The sequence below is a fragment of the Bombina bombina genome, chromosome 1 (genome assembly GCF_027579735.1).
Source record: "Bombina bombina isolate aBomBom1 chromosome 1, aBomBom1.pri, whole genome shotgun sequence".
Classification (NCBI taxonomy): Eukaryota; Metazoa; Chordata; class Amphibia; order Anura; family Bombinatoridae; genus Bombina; species Bombina bombina.
The window spans coordinates 854,743,738-854,771,242 of NC_069499.1; the positions used below are offsets into that span (position 1 = coordinate 854,743,738).

At 41.1% G+C, this 27,505-nt stretch overlaps 1 protein-coding gene across 4 annotated transcripts in view; it reads right to left on the reverse strand.

Annotated features, from left to right (window-relative positions):
* The window catches only part of RBL2 (RB transcriptional corepressor like 2), a 194,340-nt gene that overhangs the window by 116,173 nt on the left and 50,662 nt on the right, over positions 1–27,505 (reverse strand). For 3 of the 4 annotated variants that reach the window (XM_053699499.1, XM_053699497.1, XM_053699500.1), the window contains 4 exons: positions 10,703–10,863; positions 9,511–9,575; positions 9,237–9,420; positions 8,948–9,114 (listed from right to left, as the gene is read on the reverse strand). In XM_053699499.1, the coding sequence (XP_053555474.1) occupies positions 8,948–9,114; positions 9,237–9,420; positions 9,511–9,575; positions 10,703–10,863 (577 nt within the window). The remainder of the gene's footprint in view (positions 1–8,947; positions 9,115–9,236; positions 9,421–9,510; positions 9,576–10,702; positions 10,864–27,505) is intronic. The other variant, XM_053699498.1, reaches the window with a different exon arrangement.

Here is a 27,505-nt window from a genome sequence, read left to right on the forward strand (position 1 = left end):
TCCACATGTCGATGTGAGGAAACTGGCCTCTCAAACCTAGTGAACTGCCGTGCTGCCTGGCAGAAGTCTTAAGGTAAGTGCTAACTTTAATTTTTTTCTGGGACACGCATACAGAGAAAATAGATAGAACTTTTACATACATTGGGGGACAAGTCACATTCACCTATGATAGGGGAATGTTTATTAAGGGCAGCAGAGCAGGCACTGGGGACGAGGAGAATCTGGCTCAGTCATGGTGGTGTATTTTTTACTTTACTCCTGACGGCTGTGATAATACATTTAGCCGATCGGGAGTTTCATGTGGTTACGCCCACGATGGGCGGCGTTAGATATGGCGGCAGTTCCTATTGCGCGCCTTTTTTTCTGGCCCTGTCTCACTTCCTCTGTTCCGGATTGGAAATCAGCTGCGTCACAGATTCAGCAGGGTAGCGGTTACAGACCGTAATTTTTAAACATTTGAGTCCGAATCAGCTACAAAGTAATATACTTCGTTAGTAGGCAGGCAGGTAAGCTGAGGTGTAGAGTTGTCTGGAGTGTTATTTTGAGGGCCATTGTGTATTTTAAATAACAGAAACATACATAAGTTATTTTTTTTCGTTTAAAATTTAAAGCAACAGTAACAATTTTTTGGGGGGGCTATTTTGTAAATAAAAATATCAGTTTGTCTGTTTATTGGTGAATAAAGATGGACCAAGAAACCCTGCAAGATGTTACATGTTCTTTATGTTTTGATGCTAATGTAGAACCACCAATCCCTTTCTGTTCCTCATGTATTGAGAGAACTTTACATTGCAGGGATAGACTTTTTCCTGAGCCAACATTGTCTAAGGCGGATACTGCTCAGGAGTCTTCTGACAATGTTCAAGATATGCCGCAGCTTTCTCCTCAAGCGTCCCGAAATTTAGCGTCCATACAGCCAGTGCCCTGCGCTTCCTCTATTACTCCACCTGGTGTTACCTAGCAAGACATCGCTTCCCTACTGTCATCAGCGGTATCTAATGCATTGTCTGCTTTTCCCATGCTGCAGGGAAAGCGCAAGAGGAAATGTAATCAATCAGTGAATAAGGTTGCTGACACAGTAGTGGCTATTCCAAATGTTCCTTCCCAGAAACCTGAAGAGGAAGATACTTCGGTAGCATCTGAGGGTGAAATCTCAGACTCAGACAGTGTAATACCTTTAGCTGATACTGAAGTTGTTTCTTTCAGGTTTAAGCTAGAACACCTCACAGTTTGTTACTTAAAGTGTCAGTAAACTTAAAAAAACATAATTTATGCTTACCTGATAAATTTATTTCTCTTGTAGTGTATCCAGTCCACGGATCATCCATTACTTATGGGATATTCTCCTTCCCAACAGGAAGTTGCAAGAGGATCACCCACAGCAGAGCTGCTATATAACTCCTCCCCTCACTGCCATATCTAGTCATTCCACCGAAACAAGACGAGAAAGGAGAAACCATAGGGTGCAGTGGTGACTGTAGTTTAATTAAAATTTAGACCTGCCTTAAAAGGACAGGGCGGGCCGTGGATCATCCATTACTTATGGGATACCAATACCAAAGCTAAAGTACACGGATGATGGGAGGGACAAGGCAGGATTAAACGGAAGGAACCACTGCCTGAAGAACCATTCTCCCAAAAACAGCCTCCGAAGAAGCAAAAGTATCAAATTTGTAAAATTTTGAAAAGGTGTGAAGCGAAGACCAAGTCGCAGCCTTGCAAATCTGTTTAACAGAGGCCTCATTTTTAAAGGCCCATGTGGAAACCACAGCTCTAGTAGAATGAGTTGTAATCCTTTCAGGGGGCTGCTGTCCAGCAGTCTCATAGGCTAAGCAAATTATGCTCCGAAGCCAAAAGGAAAGAGAGGTTGCCGAAGCTTTTTGACCTCTCCTCTGTCCAGAGTAAACGACAAACAGGGAAGATGTTTGGCGAAAATCTTTAGTAGCTTGTAAGTAAAACTTCAAGGCACGGACTACGTCCAGATTAAGTAAAAGACGTTCCTTCTTCGAAGAAGGATTAGGACACAATGATGGAACAACAATCTCTTGATTGATATTCTTGTTAGAAACCACCTTAGGTAAAAACCCAGGTTTGGTACACAGAACTACCTTATCTGCATGAAAAATCAGATAAGGAGAATCACATTGTAAGGCAGATAGCTCAGAGACTCTTCGAGCCGAGGAAATAGCCATCAAAAACAGAACTTTCCAAGATAAAAGTTTAATATCAATGGAATGAAGGGGTTCAAATGGAACTCCTTGAAGAACATTAAGAACCAAGTTTAAGCTGCACGGGGGAGCAACAGTTTTAAACACAGGCTTAATTCTAACCAAAGCCTGACAAAAAGCCTGGACGTCTGGAACCTCTGCCAGACGCTTGTGCAAAAGAATAGACAGAGCAGAAATCTGTCTTTTTAAAGATCTAGCTGATAATCCTTTGTCCAAACCCTCTTGGAGAAAGGACAATATCCTAGGAATCCTAACCTTACTCCATGAGTAATTCTTGGATTCACACCAATAAAGATATTTACGCCATATCTTATGGTAGATTTTCCTGGTGACAGGCTTTCGTGCCTGTATTAAGGTATCAATGACTGACTCAGAGAAGCCACGCCTTGATAGGATCAAGCGTTCCATCTCCATGCAGTCAGTCTCAGAGAAATTAGATTTGGATGATTGAAAGGACCTTGTATTAGAAGAGTCCATGGTGGAAAGGATGACATGTCCACTAGGTCTGCATACCAGGTCCTGCGTGGCTACGCAAGCGCTATCAGAATCACTGATGCTATCTCCTGCTTGATTTTGGCAATCAGTCGAGGGAGCAGAGGAAACGGTGGAAACACATAAGCCAGGTTGAAGAACCAAGGAGCTGCTAGAGCATCTATCAGCGTCGCTCCCGGGTCCCTGGACCTGGATCCGTAACAAGGAAGCTTGGCGTTCTGGCGAGACGCCATGAGATCCAGTTCTGGTTTGCCCCAACGATGGATCAGTTGAGCAAACACCTCCGGATAGAGTTCCCACTCCCCGGATGAAAAGTCTGACGACTTAGAAAATCCGCCTCCCAGTTCTCTACGCCTGGGATGTGGATCACTGACAGGTGGCAAGAGTGAGACTCGGCCCATCGAATTATCTTCGAGACTTCTAACATCGCTAGGGAACTCCTGGTTCCCCCTTGATGGTTGATGTAAGCCACAGTCGTGATGTTGTCCGACTGAAATCTGATGAACCTCAGGGTTGCTAACTGAGGCCAAGCTAGAAGAGCATTGAATATTGCTCTTAACTCCAGAATATTTATTGGGAGGAGTTTCTCCTCCTGAGTCCACGATCCCTGAGCCTTCAGGGAGTTCCAGACTGCGCCCCAACCTAGAAGGCTGGCATCTGTTGTTACAATCGTCCAATCTTTCCTGCGAAAGGTCATAAACATGGACAGATGGACCCGAGATAGCCACCAGAGAAGAGAATCTCTGGTCTCTTGATCCAGATTTAGTAGAGGGGACAAATCTGAGTAATCCCCATTCCACTGACTTAGCATGCATAATTGCAGCGGTCTGAGATGCAGGCACGCAAATGGCACTATGTCCATTGCCGCTACCATTAAGCCGATTACTTCCATGCACTGAGCCACTGACGGACGTGGAATAGAATGAAGGACACGGCAAGCATTTAGAAGTTTTGATAACCTGGACTCCGTCAGGTAAATTTTCATCTCTACAGAATCTATAAGAGTCCCTAGGAAGGTGACTCTTGTGAGTGGGGATAGAGAACTCTTTTCCACGTTCACTTTCCACCCATGCGACCTCAGAAATGCCAGAACTATCTCTGTATGAGACTTGGCAATTTGGCAATTCAGGATGTCGTTTAGATACGGAGCCACCGCTATGCCTCGCGGTCTTAGAACCGCCAGAAGTGAGCCCAGAACCTTTGTAAAGATTCTCGGGGCTGTGGCCAACCCAAAGGGAAGAGCTACAAATTGGTAATGCCTGTCTAGAAAGGCAAACCTTAGGAACCGATGATGATCTTTGTGAATCGGTATGTGAAGGTAGGCATCCTTTAAGTCCACTGTGGTCATGTACTGACCCTCTTGGATCATGGGTAGGATGGTCCGAATAGTTTCCATTTTGAATGATGGAACTCTGAGGAATTTGTTTAAGATCTTTAGATCCAAGATTGGTCTGAAGGTTCCCTCTTTCTTGGGAACCACAAACAGATTTGAATAAAACCCCTGTCCCTGTTCCATCCGCGGAACTGGATGGATCACTCCCATTACTAGGAGGTCTTGCACACAGCTTAGGAATGCCTCTTTCTTTATCTGGTTTGCTGATAACCTTGAAAGATGAAATCTCCCTTGTGGAGGAGAAGCTTTGAAGTCCAGAAGATATCCCTGAGATATGATCTCCAACGCCCAGGGATCCTGAACATCTCTTGCCCACGCCTGGGCGAAGAGAGAAAGTCTGCCATCCACTAGATCCGTTTCCGGATAGGGGGCCTTTCCTTCATGCTGTCTTGGGGGCAGCAGCAGGTTTTCTGGCCTGCTTGCCCTTGTTCCAGGACTGGTTAGGTTTCCAGGCCTGTCTGGAATGAGCAACAGTTCCCTCTTGTTTTGAAGTGGAGGAAGTTGATGCTGCTCCTGCCTTGAAATTTCGAAAGGCACGAAAATTAGACTGTTTGGCCTTTGATTTGGCCCTGTCCTGAGGAAGGGTATGACCCTTGCCTCCAGTAATGTCAGCAATAATTTCCTTCAAGCCAGGCCCGAATAAGGTCTGCCCCTTGAAAGGAATGTTGAGTAACTTAGACTTTGAAGTCACGTCAGCTGACCAGGATTTAAGCCATAGCGCCCTACGCGCCTGGATGGCGAATCCGGAATTCTTAGCCGTTAGTTTAGTCAAATGAACAATGGAATCAGAAACAAATGAGTTAGCTAGCTTAAGCGTTCTAAGCTTGTCAATAATTTCCTCCAATGGAGCTGTATGGATGGCCTCTTCCAGGGCCTCAAACCAGAATGCCGCCGCAGCAGTGACAGGCGCAATGCATGAAAGGGGCTGAAAAATAAAACCTTGTTGAATAAACATTTTCTTAAGGTAACCCTCTAATTTTTTATCCATTGGATCTGAAAAAGCACAACTGTCCTCAACCGGGATAGTGGTACGCTTTGCTAAAGTAGAAACTGCTCCCTCCACCTTAGGGACCGTCTGCCATAAGTCCCGTGTAGTTGCGTCTATTGGAAACATTTTTCTAAATATAGGAGGTGGGGAAAAGGGCACACCGGATCTATCCCACTCCTTGCTAATAATTTCTGTAAGCCTTTTAGGTATAGGAAAAACGTCAGTACACACCGGCACCGCATAGTATCTATCCAGCCTACACAATTTCTCTGGAATTGCAACTGTGTTACAGTCATTCAGAGCAGCTAATACCTCCCCAAGCAATACACAGAGGTTCTCAAGCTTAAATTTAAAATTAGAAATCTCTGAATCAGGTTTCCCCGAGTCAGAGATGTCACCCACAGAATGAAGCTCTCCGTCCTCATGTTCTGCATACTGTGACGCAGTATCAGACATGGCTCTTACAGCATTTGCGCGCTCTGTATCTCTCCTAACCCCAGAGCTATCGCGCTTGCCTCTTAATTCAGGCAATCTAGATAATACCTCTGACAGGGTATTATTCATGATTGCAGCCATGTCCTGCAAGGTAATCGCTATGGGCATCCCTGATGTAATTGGCGCCATATTAGCGTGCGTCCCCTGAGCGGGAGGTGAAAGGTCTGACACGTGGGGAGAGTTAGTCGGCATAACTTCCCCCTCGACAGAACCCTCTGGTGACAATTCTTTTTATAGATAAAGACTGATCTTTACTGTTTAAGGTGAAATCAATACATTTAGTACACATTCTCCTATGGGGCTCCACCATGGCTTTCAAACATAATGAACAAGTAGGTTCCTCTGTGTCAGACATGTTTAAACAGACTAGCAATGAGTTTACAAGCAATATAAAAAAACGTTACTGCGCCTTTAAGAAATACAAATTTTCCCAAATTTTGAAATAACAGTGAAAAAATGCAGTTACACTAATGACATTTTTACAGTGTATGTAATAAGTTAGCAGAGCATTGCACCCACTTGCAAATGGATGATTAACCCCTTAATACCAAAAACGGAATAACAAATGACAAAAACGTTTTTTAAACAGTCACAACAACTGCCACAGCTCTACTGTGGCTTTTTACCTCCCTCAATACGACTTTTGAAGCCTTTTGAGCCCTTCAGAGAAGTCCTGGATCATGCAGGAAGAAGCTGGATGTCTGTGTCTGTAATTTTTGCTGTGCAAAAAAACGCTAAAATAGGCCCCTCCCACTCATATTACAACAGTGGGAAGCCTCAGGGAACTGTTTCTAGGCAAAATTCAAGCCAGCCATGTGGAAAAAACTAGGCCCCAATAAGTTTTATCACCAAACATATGTAAAAAACGATTAAACATGCCAGCAAATGTTTTAAAATACACTTTTATAAGAGTATGTATCTCTATTAATAAGCCTGATACCAGTCTCTATCAACGGCATCTTCAATCTTCTTTCTTCGGGAGCCATCATCTTCCATCCGACGCGGAGCATCCTCTTCTCCCGACGCCTACTCGCCGAATGACGGTTCCTTTAAATGACGTCATCCAAGATGTCGTCCCTCGAATTCCGATTGGCTGATAGGATTCTATCAGCCAATCGGAGTGTAGTGTTAGGTTTAATTGTAACTTAGGTTAGGATTTATTTTACAGGTAATTTTTAAATTATTTTAACTATTTTAGCTATTAAATAGTTCTTAACTATTTAATAGCTATTGTACCTGGTTAAAATAAATACAAAGTTACCTGTAAAATAAATATTAATCCTAAAATAGCTATAATATAACTATAATTTATATTGTAGCTATATTAGGATTTATTTTACAGGTAAGTATTTAGCTTTAAATAGGAATAATTTATTTAATAAGAGTTAATTAATTTCGTTAGATTTAAATTATATTTAATTTAGGGGGGTGTTAGTGTTAGGGTTAGACTTAGCTTTAGGGGTTAATACATTTATTAGAATAGCGGTGAGCTCCAGTCGGCAGATTAGGGGTTAATGTTTGAAGTTAGGTGTCGGCGATGTTAGGGATGGCAGATTAGGGGTTAATAGTGTTTATTATAGGGTTAGTGAGGCGGATTAGGGGTTAATAACTTTATTATAATAGCGGTGCGGTGCGGTCGGCAGATTAGGGGTTAATAAGTGTAGGCAGGTGGAGGCGACGTTGTGGGGGGCAGATTAGGGGTTAATAAATATAATATAGGGGTCGGCGATGTTAGGGCAGCAGATTAGGGGTACATAGGGATAATATAAGTAGCGGCGGTTTACGGAGCGGCAGATTAGGGGTTAATAATAATATACAGGGGTCAGCGATAGCGGGGGCAGCAGAATAGGGGTTAATAAGTGTAAGGTTAGGGGTGTTTAGACTCGGGGTACATGTTAGAGTGTTAGGTGCAGACGTAGGAAGTGTTTCCCCATAGCAAACAATGGGGCTGCGTTAGGAGCTGAACGCGGCTTTTTTGTAGGTGTTAGGTTTTTTTTCAGCTCAAACAGCCCCATTGTTTTCTATGGGGGAATCGTGCACGAGCACGTTTTTGAGGCTGGCCGCGTCCGTAAGCAACTCTGGTATCGAGAGTTGCAGTGGCGTTAAATATGCTGTACGCTCCTTTTTTGGAGCCTAACGCAGCCATTCTGTGGACTCTCAATACCAGAGTTATTTTAAAGGTGCGGCCAGAAAAAAGCCAGCGTTAGCTACGCGGGTCGTTACCGACAAAACTCTAAATCTAGCCGTATATTTTTATTAAGACAGACTTTGCACGGCTAATTTTAATATATTCCAACACATTCTCTGTGAGTTTGATATCATATCATTGTCACTTCACTGCTAAGGGGTTGATCCAGAAATTAGAAGCAGACACGCATTACCTGTTTGGGACCGATGTATGACAATCTATCCACATGGATCAAGTGAACCATTGGCTTTCTATCTTGGGAGTGTGAGCTTTCTGGACGGCTCCTAAAGGTCCAACAGGCATTTGTGGCACTTCTCAAGTTCTATATAATTTGTGAGTATTCTGAGGATACAACTGTTTTTTAGCACAACATTATAGTTGATCTTGCACCATTGTGGCGCCTTCTTCTTTTTCTTTTGCCATTCTACAGATTTCGTAAGCTCAACTTCTTGTAGAGCTTTTTGGAAGGAGTTCAGCAGCCACTATTTCTGTGAAAACGGATTTCCACAAATATTGAACAAGTTCACAGTCGCTTTTTGAACTTTTTTCTTGGGGAATGGAATACAAGTATTGTTCACTTATCTTATTCTTGTTCACTCATTTTTTTCATTTATATGTTTATATAGGTATCATTGATACCGTAAGTTTTATCACTATATATTGATTTATACTACCAGTTTTATTTCGGCACATCCAATATTTATCTTTTATCAACCCTAACTAACATATTCTTGATTTATCAAGGATATGCTAGTTAAGGCTTATGTTGGCAGTAATAAAGAAGAGAGAGTGAATTAGGGATAGAATTAGGGATAGAATAAATGCCCATAAATCATCTATAAGAGGAAGAGATATGTCAGACAATCAGAAGAGTTCATTTCACAAACTGCCATTTGAATGACTTTGCATATGTGTTCAATCCCATTCTAGGAGCTAAATAAATAGTTATCTATGGTCAATGATGCAACAATGACATGCTCATACAAAATACAGTATGTCTTTTCTGCATTAGAATGTTCATTTAGCCCATAGTGTACTAAGCACTTTCCTTTTTTGTATGCTCAGTAGTGTTGCGGGTCCCACAAAAAAACCTTGTCAAGGCAATGTGGTGCTCAGGCCATAGTTTGGGCAAATCTGTTACAAAAAAAAAAAAACATGCATACCTTAGTATCTTGAGCAGTCTTTCACTGGGAGCTGGTTTAAGCCCAGTCAGGATAGAGAGAAGACGGCTAATTCTGTAGGTAGCGCATGACAAAGGTGTTGTGAATGGATTGCTCTCCCTTGTGCATGTCACCCCAGTTAGTGGAGTTGAAATCCGGCCTGATTTCTGCTTTAGAAATATTGAAAGAAAACCACACACTTGACATAAGGCTTGAACTATGCATAGCAGGCCTTTACAATAACAAAAGGGTTCATTTGTTTTCAGTGACTTGTGTCATCTGATAGACTTACCCTATCAAAGTGCTGCTGTAGACTCGAAGTCACCTGTGCTCTCTCTGAAGACTCCATTATAGACGCTGGGATCAGATAGCAACCTAAACTCTTTATTTCCTCATCTGCATCCTCCAGAAAAATTCTCTCATCCAGACTTCCAACTGAGAGGACATGTGCCTCATAGGCATTGTTAACTGCTTTCCTACAAACAACAGGAGATAGGTTTGAACAAACTGTAGGCCGCATACAAAGGATGCTCACTTTAGGAGAGCGGAAAACAGAACCCACTTACACACAATCAGCAAAATTGGCTGGTTCTAAAAATCCAACAAGAGTATCCGACTTTCCCTTCAGCAGCTGGAAAACAAAACCATTGGACGTTAGTAAAGCATCAGTCCTTTTTAGACTTCTTGTACTTGTAATTATTTACAGATTCTTTCTCTATTATTAAAGTCACCGTCATCTATTGTGCAGATAGAACATACAACTTTAATAAACATTTGCATTTTCTTCTGTTCTTACATTTGCTTTGTTTTTTGTTCAAAAAGCATACTCAGGTACGTTCAAGAGCAGCACTAATGGGAGTTAGTTGGGTGATTAGTGACTACACACATATTTCTCTAGTCATTGGCTCTCCAGATGTGTTCAGCTGGCTCCCAGTAGTGCTTGATGTAAGTTTTAAGAATAAGTAGGCCTGTCCGCATGTTTCTTAATTTTCTGACATACCAGAGAACGTTTTAAAAAAAATGTAAAAAAATTAAATAATATATCTACAGTGTTTTACATAATAATTACAATAACAACATTTAATGTATTCCTAAATGTGTATTCAACATACATTATATGGTGAATTAAAAAACAAACAGACACACAGAAACACAGCAAATAGAGAAAAAAAACTTTTAATTGCATGCCAGTATGATATTTTATTCTTAAAAGGCACATAAAACACCTTGTATTTAATTTAAGATTTTTTTTTGTTGTATCAACAAACCAACTAAGAGTTAACAATTGCTGAATATGTTAACTTGATTGGTTACTAGGGTAGACAAAATTGTAAAGTCTCCAGCATGCAATTGGAACCCACAAGGGAAATGTGGTAAAAATAAAGAAAGTTTATTGCTGAGTTGTTCTTTTAATATACATGATTACACAAATAATTTTACTATCTCAACGTTTGCATGCCCCTCTAACACAAGAATAATACTCAAGACAAAAGAAAATGGCTACAAATATCAAAGATTGTCCAGTACTAATCCCCTCAGTGTGCATGGTATGTTAGGGGTTCTGCACCATAACCCTCTGTCACGAGAAATATCCAAATAGCACCAGCACACATACAAAATCAGTGCCATTTATGTACAATAAATTGCACTGATTTTTTAATGTGTGCTGGTGCTATTTGGATGTTTCTTAAAAAACAAAATGGCTGCCATAGAGGACCATAATGGTAGCTGACTAATGTGTACTTCATTAGATGGTACCTTTTTGTCAAACAGTTTCCTGATGTATGGTTTCCAGAAATGCTCTTTTATCCCCTTTGCTTCCAATATCAGGCCATAGTGGAGGCTACAAAGTGTTTCAATAATACAGGGAGGTTCTGTAGGAGGTTTATAGTCTTTACTTCCAAAATCCTCAGGTAGAGCTACACAAAATAAAAAGTCAACATGGTGAAGAAAATCTCATCATATACTAGACTGAAATATTTCACACTCAAGAGGTCTGTAACACATTAAGGGCAAGTGCGGCAAATCAGTTTTGAAAACACAGCACGCGTTATGGCTTTTTTACATTTGGGGTTAGACAGCTATTACAAGTTGAGAAATAACAGCCAAATCATGTGCACGTTTACGTATTCCCCATAGAAGTCAATGGAGAAGACAAATAGAAAAAAAAACACACAAAACCCTAATATGTTGCGCAAAGCCCATGACGTATTCTCCTTGAAAAGTGTACATGAAAATGCAAATATTTCATATTGCAAAAATGTTTTCGTAACGGAATATGTTCTATTTATTTATTTATAAATAAATATTTCTCTATATATCAGATAATTTTTGGACTGATATTTAAATTTATAGCTAGATATGTATATGAATATATATGTCTAGATATCTTGAGATTTATATGTGAATATCTTTATGCAAATCCCTCTGAGATATTGTTTAATGTGCAAGATTGAAATGTAATATATATTTATTATCCCCATTGTTAAATATATACAGACATATAAATCCATGTTTCTCTATAAATGTGTATGTATGTCAATATAAAATCCATGCGTCTGCTTTTTTTTTAAAATACATATGTACACATATATAGACATATATATATATATATATATATATATATATATATATATATATATATATATATATATATATATATATATAATACATCTTTAGACATGTATATGTATGTATCTCTATGTTAAACACCCTTTGCCCTTCTTTTTTTCTAACACCCGAGATCTTGTATCTTTGATCCCTTATAACTTTTGTGTGCAATATTTTTTTAAATAATGTTTTATTAGACAGTGTTAATATAGTGTAAATGTACTTTGTAATGTATTTTTGAAGTGATTTGTGAAACTTTTATGTTGTGCAAAACTGTTAACTACAAGTCTTTGAGCGCGGAAAGGATTGTTGCGCAAAAGGTGAATGCGCGCACGCAATCTCGATTTTTCAAAACTTGTAATAGCTGCACAATGAAAATTGATTGCTTAAAGGCCACATCACCTGCGGAAAACTCAAAATGCGCGACTTGTAATCTTGCCCTTAATAAAGTAATTGGTTTTTAACACCACAACAAAAGATCTGAAATTAGTAGCATACATTAAGAGCAATCTGTAAATTTGGGATATTACTTAGGCATCCACTTGGTAAAAAATAGATGCAGTGTTTAGTTAAAGGGACATTCCATCCAAAATTGGAATTAAAAAAATTCACATGGATGCATTTCAGATTTAAATAGAAAAATGCTTCTACTAAAAACGATAGCAGTTTCAAAAGAGTGCGCCGTGCACCAGCATTTTAAACACAGCCCTTGCTTAGATAGAAATGAGGAAAAAGAATGCGGAGTCTTCAGAGTGGATGAAATAGAATGTTTATTAGGAGCAGGCTTATCATAAGACACAGGTAAGCTCCTATCTTGCTTAGATAGCCTAAGGTGCTAATATTATCTGGTAATGACTCAATTTGTTAATTGTTGACATGATAAGGGCCCACTGGCGCTCTGAGCAGCTGCAGTGTTTAAAATGCTGGTGCACTGAGAATATCTAGCTATTTATCACATGCACACGCAGAGAAAAATGCAAACACTAAAATAGTGATGACTTTTACTAGAAGTATTTTTGCCAATACATTTATATTGCATATATGTTTCTATTCAAAGATGTAATTCATCTATGTGCATTTAAATTTTGACTGGAATGTCCCTTTAACACCTCCACTTCCTATTCCCAACTTTTGCAGGTGTAAAATTGTGTCAGAGGGAGCAAAGGAAAAACAGAATTTATGCTTACCTGATAAATTACTTTCTCCAACGGTGTGTCCGGTCCACGGCGTCATCCTTACTTGTGGGATATTCTCTTCCCCAACAGGAAATGGCAAAGAGCCCAGCAAAGCTGGTCACATGATCCCTCCTAGGCTCCGCCTACCCCAGTCATTCGACCGACGTACAGGAGGAAATATGCATAGGAGAAACCATATGATACCGTGGTGACTGTAGTTAGAGAAAATAATTCATCAGACCTGATTAAAAAAACCAGGGCGGGCCGTGGACCGGACACACCGTTGGAGAAAGTAATTTATCAGGTAAGCATAAATTCTGTTTTCTCCAACATAGGTGTGTCCGGTCCACGGCGTCATCCTTACTTGTGGGAACCAATACCAAAGCTTTAGGACACGGATGAAGGGAGGGAGCAAATCAGGTCACCTAAATGGAAGGCACCACGGCTTGCAAAACCTTTCTCCCAAAAATAGCCTCCGAAGAAGCAAAAGTATCAAATTTGTAAAATTTGGCAAAAGTGTGCAGTGAAGACCAAGTCGCTGCCTTACATATCTGGTCAACAGAAGCCTCGTTCTTGAAGGCCCATGTGGAAGCCACAGCCCTAGTGGAGTGAGCTGTGATTCTTTCAGGAGGCTGCCGTCCGGCAGTCTCATAAGCCAATCGGATAATGCCTTTAAGCCAAAAAGAAAGAGAGGTAGAAGTTGCTTTTTGACCTCTCCTTTTACCAGAATAAACAACAAACAAAGAAGATGTTTGTCTGAAATCTTTAGTAGCCTCTAAATAGAATTTTAGAGCACGGACTACGTCCAAATTGTGTAACAAACGTTCCTTCTTTGAAACTGGATTCGGACACAAAGAAGGTACAACTATCTCCTGGTTAATATTTTTGTTGGAAACAACTTTCGGAAGAAAACCAGGCTTAGTACGCAAAACCACCTTATCTGCATGGAACACCAGATAGGGCGGGGAACACTGCAGAGCAGATAACTCTGAAACTCTTCTAGCAGAAGAAATTGCAACCAAAAACAAAACTTTCCAAGATAATAACTTAATATCTACGGAATGTAAGGGTTCAAACGGAACCCCTTGAAGAACTGAAAGAACTAGATTTAGACTCCAGGGAGGAGTCAAAGGTCTGTAAACAGGCTTGATTCTAACCAGAGCCTGAACAAACGCTTGAACGTCTGGCACAGCTGCCAGCCTTTTGTGAAGTAAAACAGATAAAGCAGAGATCTGTCCCTTCAGAGAACTTGCAGATAATCCTTTCTCCAAACCTTCTTGTAGAAAGGATAGAATCTTAGGAATTTTAATCTTGTTCCATGGGAATCCTTTAGATTCACACCAACAGATATATTTTTTCCATATTTTATGGTAAATTTTTCTAGTTACAGGCTTTCTAGCCTGAATCAGAGTATCTATTACAGAATCTGAAAACCCACGCTTTGATAAAATCAAGCGTTCAATCTCCAAGCCGTCAGTTGGAGGGAAACCAGATTCGGATGTTCGAATGGACCTTGAACAAGAAGGTCCTGTCTCAAAGGTAGCTTCCATGGTGGAGCCGATGACATATTCACCAGGTCTGCATACCAAGTCCTGCGTGGCCACGCAGGAGCTATCAAGATCACCGAAGCCCTCTCCTGACTGATCCTGGCTACCAGCCTGGGAATGAGAGGAAACGGTGGGAATACATAAGCTAGGTTGAAGGTCCAAGGTGCTACTAGTGCATCTACTAGAGTCGCCTTGGGATCCCTGGATCTGGACCCGTAGCAAGGAACCTTGAAGTTCTGACGAGAGGCCATCAGATCCATGTCTGGAATGCCCCATAATTGAGTTATTTGGGCAAAGATTTCCGGATGGAGTTCCCACTCCCCCGGATGGAATGTCTGACGACTCAGAAAATCCGCTTCCCAATTTTCCACTCCTGGGATGTGGATTGCAGACAAGTGGCAGGAGTGATCCTCCGCCCATTGAATTATCTTGGTCACTTCCTCCATCGCCAGGGAACTCCTTGTTCCCCCCTGATGGTTGATATATGCAACAGTCGTCATGTTGTCTGATTGAAACCTTATGAATTTGGCCTTTGCTAGTTGAGGCCAAGCTTTGAGAGCATTGAATATCGCTCTCAGTTCCAGAATGTTTATCGGGAGAAGAGATTCTTCCCGAGACCATAGACCCTGAGCTTTCAGGGGTTCCCAGACCGCGCCCCAGCCCACCAGACTGGCGTCGGTCGTGACAATGACCCACTCTGGTCTGCGGAAGCTCATTCCCTGTGACAGGTTGTCCAGGATCAGCCACCAACGGAATGAATCTCTGGTCTTTTGATCTACTTGAATCGTCGGAGACAAGTCTGTATAATCCCCATTCCACTGTCTGAGCATGCACAGTTGTAATGGTCTTAGATGAATTAGTGCAAAAGGAACTATGTCCATTGCTGCAACCATCAATCCTATTACTTCCATGCACTGCGCTATGGAAGGACGAAGAACAGAATGAAGTACTTGACAAGAGCTTAGAATTTTTGATTTTCTGACCTCTGTCAGAAAAATCCTCATTTCTAAGGAATCTATTATTGTTCCCAAGAAGGGAACTCTTGTTGACGGGGACAGAGAACTTTTTTCTTTGTTCACTTTCCATCCGTGAGATCTGAGAAAGGCTAGGACGATGTCCGTATGAGCCTTTGCTTTTGACAGAGACGACGCTTGAATCAGGATGTCGTCCAAGTAAGGTACTACTGCAATGCCCCTTGGTCTTAGAACCGCTAGAAGGGACCCTAGTACCTTTGTGAAAATTCTCGGAGCAGTGGCTAATCCGAATGGAAGTGCCACAAACTGGTAATGCTTGTCCAGAAAAGCGAACCTTAGGAACTGATGATGTTCCTTGTGGATAGGAATATGTAGGTACGCATCCTTTAAATCCACCGTGGTCATAAATTGACCTTCCTGGATGGTGGGAAGGATCGTTCGAATGGTTTCCATTTTGAACGATGGAACCCTGAGAAATTTGTTTAGGATCTTGAGATCTAAAATTGGTCTGAATGTTCCCTCTTTTTTGGGAACTATGAACAGGTTGGAGTAAAACCCCATCCCTTGTTCTCCTATTGGAACTGGATGAATTACTCCCATCTTTAACAGGTCTTCTACACAATGTAAGAATGCCTGTCTTTTTATTTGGTTTGAAGATAATTGAGACCTGTGGAAGCTTCCCCTTGGGGGTAGTTCCTTGAATTCCAGGAGATAACCTTGAGAAACTATTTCTAGTGCCCAAGGATCCTGAACATCTCTTGCCCGAGCCTGAGCAAAGAGAGAAAGTCTGCCCCCCACCAGATCCGGTCCCGGATCGGGGGCCATCCCTTCATGCTGTTTTGGTAGCAGTGGCAGGCTTCTTGGCCTGCTTACCCTTGTTCCAGCCTTGCATCGGTCTCCAGGCTGGTTTGGGTTGTGAAGTATTACCCTCTTGCTTAGAGGATGTAGAATTAGAGGCTGGTCCGTTTCTGCGAAAGGGACGAAAATTAGGCTTATTTTTAGCCTTAAAAGACCTATCCTGAGGGAGGGCGTGGCCCTTTCCCCCGGTGATGTCTGAAATAATCTCTTTCAAATCAGGACCAAACAGTGTTTTACCCTTGAAAGGGATGTTAAGCAATTTTGTCTTGGAAGACACATCCGCTGACCAAGACTTTAGCCAAAGCGCTCTGCGCGCCACGATAGCAAACCCTGAATTTTTCGCCGCTAACCTAGCTAATTGCAAAGCGGCATCTAAAATAAAAGAGTTAGCCAATTTAAGTGCTTGAACTCTGTCCATAACCTCCTCATACGAAGATTCTTTATTGAGCGACTTTTCTAGTTCTTCGAACCAGAAACACGCTGCCGTAGTGACAGGAACAATGCATGAAATTGGTTGTAGAAGGTAACCTTGCTGAACAAACATCTTTTTAAGCAAACCCTCTAATTTTTTATCCATAGGATCTTTGAAAGCACAACTATCTTCTATAGGAATAGTAGTGCGTTTGTTTAGAGTAGAAACCGCCCCCTCGACCTTGGGGACTGTCTGCCATAAGTCCTTTCTGGGGTCGACTATAGGAAATAATTTCTTAAATATAGGGGGAGGAACAAAAGGTATGCCGGGCCTTTCCCACTCCTTATTTACTATGTCCGCCACCCGCTTGGGTATAGGAAAAGCATCGGGGGGCACCGGAACCTCTAGGAACTTGTCCATCTTACATAATTTCTCTGGAATGACCAAATTGTCACAATCATCCAGAGTAGATAATACCTCCTTAAGCAGTGCGCGGAGATGTTCTAATTTAAATTTAAATGTTACAACATCAGGTTCAGCTTGTTGAGAAATTTTTCCTGAATCTGAAATTTCTCCCTCAGACAAAACCTCCCTCCTGGCCCCTTCAGATTGGTGTGAGGGTATGTCAGAACAGTTATCATCAGCGTCCTCTTGCTCTTCAGTGTTTAAAACAGAGAAATCGCGCTTTCTCTGATAAGTAGGCATTTCGGATAAAATGTTTGCAATAGAATTATCCATTACAGCCGTTAATTGTTGCATGGTAATAAGTATTGGCGCACTAGATGTACTAGGGGCCTCTTGTGTGGGCAAAACTGGTGTAGACACAGAAGGGGATGATGCAGTATCATGCTTACTCCCCTCATTTGAGGAATCATCTTGGGCAATATCATTATCTGTGGCATCATTGTCCCTACTTTGTTTGGACACTATGGCACAATTATCACATAAATTTAAATGGGGAGAAACCTTAGTTTTCATACATATAGAACATAGCTTATCTGATGGTACAGACATGTTAAACAGGCTTAAACTTGTCAACAAAGCACAAAAAACTTTTTAAAATAAAACCGTTACTGTCACTTTAAATTTTAAACTGAACACACTTTATTACTGAATATGTGAAAAAGTATGAAGGAATTGTTAAAAATTCACCAAAATTTCACCACAGTGTCTTAAAGCCTTAAAAATATTGCACACCAAATTTGAAAGCTTTAACCCTTAAAATAACGGAACCGGAGCCGTTTTTACATTTAACCCCTATACAGTCCCAGCTATCTGCTTTGCTGAGACCCAACCAAGCCCAGAGGGGAATAAGATACCAAATGATGCCTTCTATAAGCTTTTTCAGTGGTTCTTAGCTCCTCACACATGCATCTGCATGCCTTGCTTTCCAAAAACAACTGCGCATTAGTGGCGCGAAAATGAGGCTCTGCCTATGTCTAGAAAAGGCCCCCATCTGAAAAAGGTGTCCAATACAGTGCCTGCCGTTTTTTAAAACAATCCCCAAGATTATAATAACTATTAAGAGTTATAATCTGCAAAATATGCTTAGCAAAATAATCGTTTTAGCCCAGAAAAATGTCTACCAGTTTTTTAAGCCCTTATGAAGCCCTATTCTTTTACTTAATCTAAGAAAATGGCTTACCGGTCCCCATAGGGGAAATGACAGCCTTCCAGCATTACATAGTCTTGTTAGAAATGTGGCCAGTCATACCTCAAGCAGAAAAGTCTGCCAACTGTTTCCCCCAACTGAAGTTACTTCATCTCAACAGTCCTGTGTGGAAACAGCAATCGATTTTAGTAACGTTTGCTAAAATCATCTTCCTCTTACAAACAGAAATCTTCATCTCTTTTCTGTTTCAGAGTAAATAGTACATACCAGCACTATTTTAAAATAACAAACACTTGATTGAAGGATAAAAACTACATTTAAACACCAAAAAACTCTTAACCATCTCCGTGGAGATGTTGCCTGTGCAACGGCAAAGAGAATGACTGGGGTAGGCGGAGCCTAGGAGGGATCATGTGACCAGCTTTGCTGGGCTCTTTGCCATTTCCTGTTGGGGAAGAGAATATCCCACAAGTAAGGATGATGATCTTAAAAAGCTTCTTTATTACTGTAAATTGTGTTTACGTTACTGTGGCTTATTAGGGACATGTATCTAGCAATCACTGTGTAGTATGTAGGAGGGTCAAGGTTCTGCATTCAACTGAATACATTGCAGCCTCTATGTGGGCACTGGAAAAACTACCTTTTTTCAAATTTAAATTGCAAGAAAAGCAGGAAAAATAAACAATGACTATGTCTAATTAAACATTTCATCCTAGATTACAAGTGGAGCACAGACATGCTAGAGTTACATTGTGCTAACACTGATCAAATAAAATCAATAGCGCTTTTATTTTAGCACTCAGAATACAAGTTGACAGTAATATATTAGCTTTCAAGCAAAAGTCTGGGATGCACTAAGATCTATCTGTATGTCAGATAGCGCGGATGCGCTTAAAAACTCATCTCAAGAGCGCTAAGCTAAACAAATAGTAGAGTTCTTCGCTTACTCTCTCTTTGTTTTTGTTTTCTCTCTCTCTCATATACCATTCCCCTTCAAATTACGGTTAAAAAATATATTCAATAAAAACCTGTATTTTGTATTTAGTATATTTAGTATGTATAAATGGGAGTGAAATATGTATTTTAAGATATTATATCTGTGATTTTCTTATTCATGCATTCAAGAGTTAACACTTTACGTCAGGTCTCCAAAAGCACTACATTTTCCAGCACTTATGAGTGACAAAAAAAGCACCCTGTGCTATCCTTTCAAAGTATAAGGCTGTGTTAAGATCAGGGATAGGTATGGACCCAAACTGTGGTGGACATTTTCCAAAGTATAGATTTTAGTGAAGGACACCAAGGTCTACATTTAGCAAGCTCTACCCAGGCGCTCAACAAAAAATGGGTCGGCTACTAAGCCTACATTCCTGCTTTTTCAAATAAAGATGCCAAGAGAACGAAGATACTTTGATAATAGGAATACATTAAAAAGTTGCTTAAAATTGCATGCCCTATCTGAATCATGAAAGAAAGAAAAAAATTGGGTTTAGTGTCCCTTTAATGGAAACAAAATTTCCATCAATCTAACTGGATCATATATTATATTGTGTGTGTGATGCAAGAAAGGTTAAAGGGACACTGAACCGAATTTTTTTCTATCGTGATTCAGATAGAGCATACAATTATAAGCAACTTTCTAATTTACTCCTATTATCAATTTGCTCTTGCTATCTTTATTTGAAAAAGAAGGCATCTAAGCTTTTTTTTTTTTGGTTCAGAACTCTGGACAGCACTTTTTTATTTGTGGATAAATGTATCCACCATTCAGCAAGAACAACCCAGGTTGTTCACCAAAAATGGGCCGGCATCTAAACTTACATTCTTGCATTTCAAATAAAGATACCAAGAGAATGAAGAACATTTGATAATAGGAGTAAATTAGAAAGTTGCTTAAAATTGCATGCTCTATCTGAATCACGAAAGAAAACATTTGGGTTCAGTGTCCCTTTAAAAGAAAATATCACCATTTTGTTGGCTTTAGGGCATAAAGAATACAGTAACAAAAATGAAAGTGTCATAGAATGCTGGCCTCTTTGTGACCTGTTAATTTGTGAAAGTTTCTTAAATTTCATTATTATTAATGGTTAAAAATCTAATCTTTCAGAGAGAAAAAAATAAATAAATAAAAAAACAGACAGAACTGTAACTTGTATGTGATAAAAACACGAAACAACATTTTTTAAAAAATGTATAGTAGTTTTCCATTATTTTTTTTTCTACAAATCAGACTATGATTTTCTTAGCTATTCTCCTGAATTTATAAATATTATGCATTTTAAACTAAAATGTACATAGCCAAAATGACAAAACAGTATTGAGTATTTATATATCATGACAGTTTGGGATATCACAATAGCTATTGTCTTCAACTGAAGAAATTAAAATTGTAATACATTTATAACAGAGGTAAACTAGAGATGTGCAAAAAAAGCAGGACACAAGCTAAAATTACCACTATGGCTTCCTTATAATCAGCACTAAGGGCTTGATGTATCAAAGCCTTACGACTGCAAGTTCTCACAAGAACTTGCTCGCCGCAATTTAACAAGCAGCGGTCACCAGACCGCCGCTTCCCTAACCTCTTTGCCACCTCTAAGGTGGCGAAATTCAATCTCTGCGGTCTAGTCCGACCGAGGAGATTGAAAGCCCCTGCCCGCGCATGATTGCTGGGCGCGGGCAGGGGGCGGGATTGCACGCAAGCGCAAAATTGTGCTTGTGTGCAATGCGGATTACCTGCAGGTAATTTTGCCCTGCCACAGGCGAACTGAGGCGTACAGGGACTCGTATACGCATCTCTATCCGCCTCAGCTTTGATAAATCTAGCCCTAGATCTCAGGTCGCTGCCTGTTAAAGGGCACTGCTTTTGTATGCTTCACCTTTGCATATAAAGAAACACAATGGCAGCTTGCTTCTCGAATCGTCCCTTTCTCGTCTCACTCTGAGTAATTTTCCCCGCTACTGAGTGGGTTCCTCACTCGGGCGCTGCCCCAACCCTGCGAAACATGGCGCTGCATGTGTCAAGGAGGATTCTATTCCCTCCCCACCGGTCACGGACACCTTGCCTATCCCTGGTTAAGATTCTCTGGTAAACCCATTTTTACCATTCATATCAGATTGTGCATGGTTCTTAGAGCAGGCTTGCAATAAGGATTTTGCACCCTGTGGTATCGGTTGAGCACCGCTAGTAATCAAGCCCTTAAAGGGGAAAATTAATTTGAGTTTTAAGTCTATTTAAAGGGACAGTAAACGATATAAAAGAGATAACCCTGAACATCACTTTCAGTAAATGAATACGCTATTATTCTTTTAAAATCCATTTAAAATACATCCAGTTATATTATGTTTTCCTTGTAATTGATCACTGAAGTTCCTGCCCCTCAATTAGTGATAATGCACCCTCCTATCTGATGAGAAGAAACTACACGTATGCGCTCTCAAGCAGCAATCAATACACAGAGAGAAAGAATGAGCACTTACTATGGCGCCAGAGATGAGGAAGAATAACTGAGAACAAAAAACATAGCATAACCGGATTGGATGTCTAAAGATTTTGAAAAAGTAATAGGTTTTAAAAGAGTAATTTCATATTAATTGACTTGAGTGGCATGGATCAAAGTGTGGTTTAGCGGTAAGTGAGTGTACAGGGGGCTCTTTTTTACAACACTTATTGTCAATATTACATAATACTATCTGTATTATCTTTCCTTAGAAACCAATGGTGCAGCATGACAGTCTGCCATATTCTAATGCCAAGTGAGAACAATAATGATTAAAACTTCATAAATAGTAGCCAGGACATAAGACACAATTATTTCTGTTCAAATGCAAATATTAAAAAAGAAACATATGTGTCCTATGAAAATCACATAGAATACATTGTTAAATGGAAGATTATATATATATATACACCACACACATATATATATACACACATACATACACACACACACACACACATATATATATATATACACACATACATACACACACACATATATATATATACACACATACATACACACACACATATATATATACACACATACATACACACACACATATATATATATACACACATACATACACACACACATATATATATACACACATACATACACACACACATATATATATATACACACATACATACACACACACACACACATATATATATATATATATATATATATATATATATATATAACATAATTTATGCTTACCTGATAAATTCCTTTCTTCTGTTGTGTGATCAGTCCACGGGTCATCATTACTTCTGGGATATAACTCCTCCCCAACAGGAAATGCAAGAGGATTCACCCAGCAGAGCTGCATATAGCTCCTCCCCTCTACGTCACTCCCAGTCATTCGACCAAGAATCAACGAGAAAGGAGAAACCAAGGGTGAAGTGGTGACTGGAGTATAATTTAAAAAATATTTACCTGCCTTAAAAAACAGGGCGGGCCGTGGACTGATCACACAACAGAAGAAAGGAATTTATCAGGTAAGCATAAATTATGTTTTCTTCTGTTATGTGTGATCAGTCCACGGGTCATCATTACTTCTGGGATACCAATACCAAAGCAAAAGTACGCGGATGACGGGAGGGATAGGCAGGCTCATTATACAGAAGGAACCACTGCCTGAAGAACCTTTCTCCCAAAAATAGCCTCTGAAGAAGCAAAAGTGTCAAATTTGTAAAATTTGGAAAAAGTATGAAGCGAAGACCAAGTTGCAGCCTTGCAAATCTGTTCAACAGAGGCCTCATTCTTAAAGGCCCAAGTGGAAGCCACAGCTCTAGTAGAATGAGCTGTAATTCTTTCAGGAGGCTGCTGTCCAGCAGTCTCATAGGCTAAACGAATTATGCTACGAAGCCAGAAGGAGAGAGAGGTAGCCGAAGCCTTATGACCTCTCCTCTGACCAGAGTACACGACAAACAGGGAAGACGTTTGTCGAAAATCCTTAGTTGCCTGCAAGTAGAACTTGAGGGCACGAACTACATCCAGATTGTGTAGAAGACGTTCCTTCTTTGAAGAAGGATTCGGGCACAGGGAAGGAACCACGATCTCTTGATTGATGTTCCTGTTAGTGACTACCTTAGGTAAGAACCCAGGTTTAGTACGCAGAACTACCTTATCTGAATGAAAAATCAAATAAGGAGAATCACAATGTAAAGCTGATAACTCAGAGACTCTCCGAGCCGAAGAAATAGCCATTAAAAATAACACTTTCCAAGATAACAACTTTATATCAATGGAATGAAGGGGTTCAAACGGAACTCCTTGTAGAACGTTAAGAACAAGGTTTAAACTCCATGGCGGAGCAACAGTTTTAAACACAGGCTTGATTCTAGCTAAAGCCTGACAAAAGGCCTGGACGTCTGGATTTTCTGACAGACGCCTGTGCAACAAGATGGACAGAGCTGAGATCTGTCCCTTTAATGAACTAGCCGATAAACCCTTTTCTAAACCTTCTTGTAGAAAGGACAATATCCTAGGAATCCTAACCTTACTCCAGGAGTAACCTTTGGATTCGCACCAGTATAGGTATTTACGCCATATCTTATGGTAAATCCTTCTGGTAACAGGCTTCCTAGCCTGTATCAGGGTATCAATAACCGACTCAGAAAAACCACGTTTTGATAAAATCAAGCGTTCAATTTCCAAGCAGTCAGCTTCAGAGAAGTTAGATTTTGATGTTTGAATGGACCCTGTATCAGAAGGTCCTGTCTTAGAGGTAGAGACCAAGGCGGACAGGATGACATGTCCACTAGATCTGCATACCAAGTCCTGCGTGGCCATGCAGGCGCTATTAGAATCACTGATGCTCTCTCCTGTTTGATTTTGGCAATCAATCGAGGAAGCAGCGGGAAGGGTGGAAACACATAAGCCATCCCGAAGTTCCAAGGTGCTGTCAAAGCATCTATCAGAACCGCTCCCGGATCCCTGGATCTGGACACGTAGCGAGGGAGTTTGGCGTTCTGGCGAGACGCCATGAGATCTATCTCTGGTTTGCCCCAACGTCGAAGTATTTGGGCAAAGACCTCCGGATGAAGTTCCCACTCCCCCGGATGAAAAGTCTGGAGACTCAAGAAATCCGCCTCCCAGTTCTCCACTCCCGGGATGTGGATTGCTGACAGGTGGCAAGAGTGAGACTCTGCCCAGCGAATTATCTTTGATACTTCCATCATTGCTAGGGAGCTTCTTGTCCCTCCTTGATGGTTGATGTAAGCTACAGTCGTGATGTTGTCCGACTGAAACCTGATGAACCCCCGAGTTTTTAACTGGGGCCAAGCCAGAAGGGCATTGAGAACTGCTCTCAATTCCAGAATGTTTATTGGTAGGAGACTTTCCTCCTGATTCCATTGTCCCTGAGCCTTCAGAGAATTCCAGACAGCGCCCCAACCTAGTAGGCTGGCGTCTGTTGTTACAATTGTCCAGTCCGGCCTGCTGAATGGCATCCCCCTGGACAGATGTGGCCGAGAAAGCCACCATAGAAGAGAGTTTCTGGTCTCTTGATCCAGATTCAGAGTAGGGGACAAGTCTGAGTAATCCCCATTCCACTGACTCAGCATGCATAATTGCAGCGGTCTGAGATGTAGACGTGCAAAGGGTACTATGTCCATTGCTGCTACCATTAAGCCGATCACCTCCATGCATTGAGCTACTGACGGGAGTTGAATGGAATGAAGGACACGGCATGCATTTAGAAGCTTTGTTAATCTGTCTTCTGTCAGATAAATCTTCATTTCTACAGAATCTATAAGAGTCCCCAAGAATGGAACTCTTGTGAGAGGAAAGAGAGAACTCTTCTTTTCGTTCACTTTCCATCCATGCGACCTTAGAAATGCCAGAACTAACTCTGTATGAGACTTGGCAGTTTGAAAGCTTGAAGCTTGTATCAGAATGTCGTCTAGGTACGGAGCTACCGAAATTCCTCGCGGTCTTAGTACCGCCAGAAGGGCACCCAGAACCTTTGTGAAGATTCTTGGAGCCGTAGCCAATCCGAATGGAAGAGCTACAAACTGGTAATGCCTGTCTAAGAAGGCAAACCTTAGATACCGGTAATGATCTTTGTGAATCGGTATGTGAAGGTAAGCATCCTTTAAATCCACTGTGGTCATGTACTGACCCTTTTGGATCATGGGTAAGATTGTCCGAATAGTTTCCATTTTGAACGATGGAACTCTTAGGAATTTGTTTAGGATCTTTAAATCCAAGATTGGCCTGAAAGTTCCCTCTTTTTTGGGAACCACAAACAGGTTTGAGTAAAACCCTTGTCCTTGTTCCGACCGCGGAACCGGATGGATCACTCCCATTAATAACAGATCTTGTACACAGCGTAGAAACGCTTCTTTCTTTATCTGGTTTGTTGACAACCTTGACAGATGAAATCTCCCTCTTGGGGGAGAGAATTTGAAGTCTAGAAGGTATCCCTGAGATATGATCTCTAGCGCCCAGGGATCCTGAACATCTCTTGCCCAAGCCTGGGCGAAGAGAGAGAGTCTGCCCCCCACTAGATCCGGTCCCGGATCGGGGGCCCTCGATTCATGCTGTCTTAGGGGCAGCAGCAGGTTTCCTGGCCTGCTTGCCCTTGTTCCAGGACTGGTTAGGTTTCCAGCCTTGTCTGTAACGAGCAACGGCTCCCTCCTGTTTTGGTGCAGTGGAAGTTGGTGCTGCTCCTGCTTTGAAATTCCGAAAGGGACGAAAATTAGACTGTCTAGCCTTAGCTTTGGCTTTGTCTTGAGGCAGGGCGTGGCCCTTACCTCCTGTAATGTCAGCGATAATTTCTTTCAAACCGGGCCCAAATAAAGTTTGCCCTTTGAAAGGTATATTAAGTAATTTGGACTTAGAAGTTACATCAGCTGACCAGGATTTTAGCCACAGCGCCCTACGTGCCTGAATGGCGAATCCTGAGTTCTTAGCCGTAAGTTTGGTTAAATGTACTACGGCCTCCGAAATGAATGAATTAGCTAGTTTAAGGACTCTAAGCCTGTCCGTAATGTCGTCCAGCGTAGCTGAACTAAGGTTCTCTTCCAGAGACTCCATCCAAAATGCTGCCGCAGCCGTAATCGGCGCGATGCATGCAAGGGGTTGCAATATAAAACCTTGTTGAACAAACATTTTCTTAAGGTAACCCTCTAATTTTTTATCCATTGGATCTGAAAAAGCACAGCTATCCTCCACCGGGATAGTGGTACGCTTAGCTAAAGTAGAAACTGCTCCCTCCACCTTAGGGACCGTTTGCCATAAGTCCCGTGTGGTGGCGTCTATTGGAAACATCTTTCTAAATATTGGAGGGGGTGAGAACGGCACACCGGGTCTATCCCACTCCTTAGTAACAATTTCAGTTAGTCTCTTAGGTATAGGAAAAACGTCAGTACTCGCCGGTACCGCAAAGTATTTATCCAACCTACACAATTTCTCTGGTATTGCAACAGTGTTACAATCATTAAGAGCCGCTAAAACCTCCCCTAGTAATACACGGAGGTTCTCCAATTTAAATTTAAAATTTGAAATATCTGAATCCAATCTGTTTGGATCAGAACCTTCACCCACAGAATGAAGCTCTCCGTCCTCATGCTCTGCAAGCTGTGACGCAGTATCAGACATGGCTCTAGTATTATCAGCGCACTCTGTTCTCACCCCAGAGTGATCACGCTTGCCCCTTAGTTCTGGTAATTTAGCCAAAACTTCAGTCATAACAGTAGCCATATCTTGTAATGTTATCTGTAATGGCCGCCCAGATGTACTAGGCGCCACAATATCACGCACCTCCCGGGCGGGAGATGCAGGTACTGACACGTGAGGCGAGTTAGTCGGCATAACTCTCCCCTCGCTGTTTGGTGAAATTTGTTCAATTTGTACAGATTGGCTTTTATTTAAAGTAGCATCAATACAGTTAGTACATAAATTTCTATTGGGCTCCACCTTGGCATTGGAACAAATGACACAGGTATCTTCCTCTGAATCAGACATGTTTAACACACTAGCAAATAAACTTGCAACTTGGTTACAATCTTATTTAACAAAAACGTACTGTGCCTCAAAGAAGCACTAAACGATTAAATGACAGTTGAAATAATGAACTGAAAAACTGTTATAGCATCAATCCTTGAAAACAACACAACTTTTAGCAAAGGTTTGTTCCCATTAGTAAAGTAACAATAATTAAATTTGAAACGTAAAAATAACAGAGCAACGTTTTTAATCACAGTCAATATATAAATCTCACAGCTCTGCTGAGAGAATCTACCTCCCTTCAAAGAAGTTTGAAGACCCCTGAGTTCTGTTAGAGATGAACCGGATCATGCAGGAAATACAAGAGTAACTGACTGGAAATTTTTGATGCGTAGCAAAGAGCGCCAAAAACG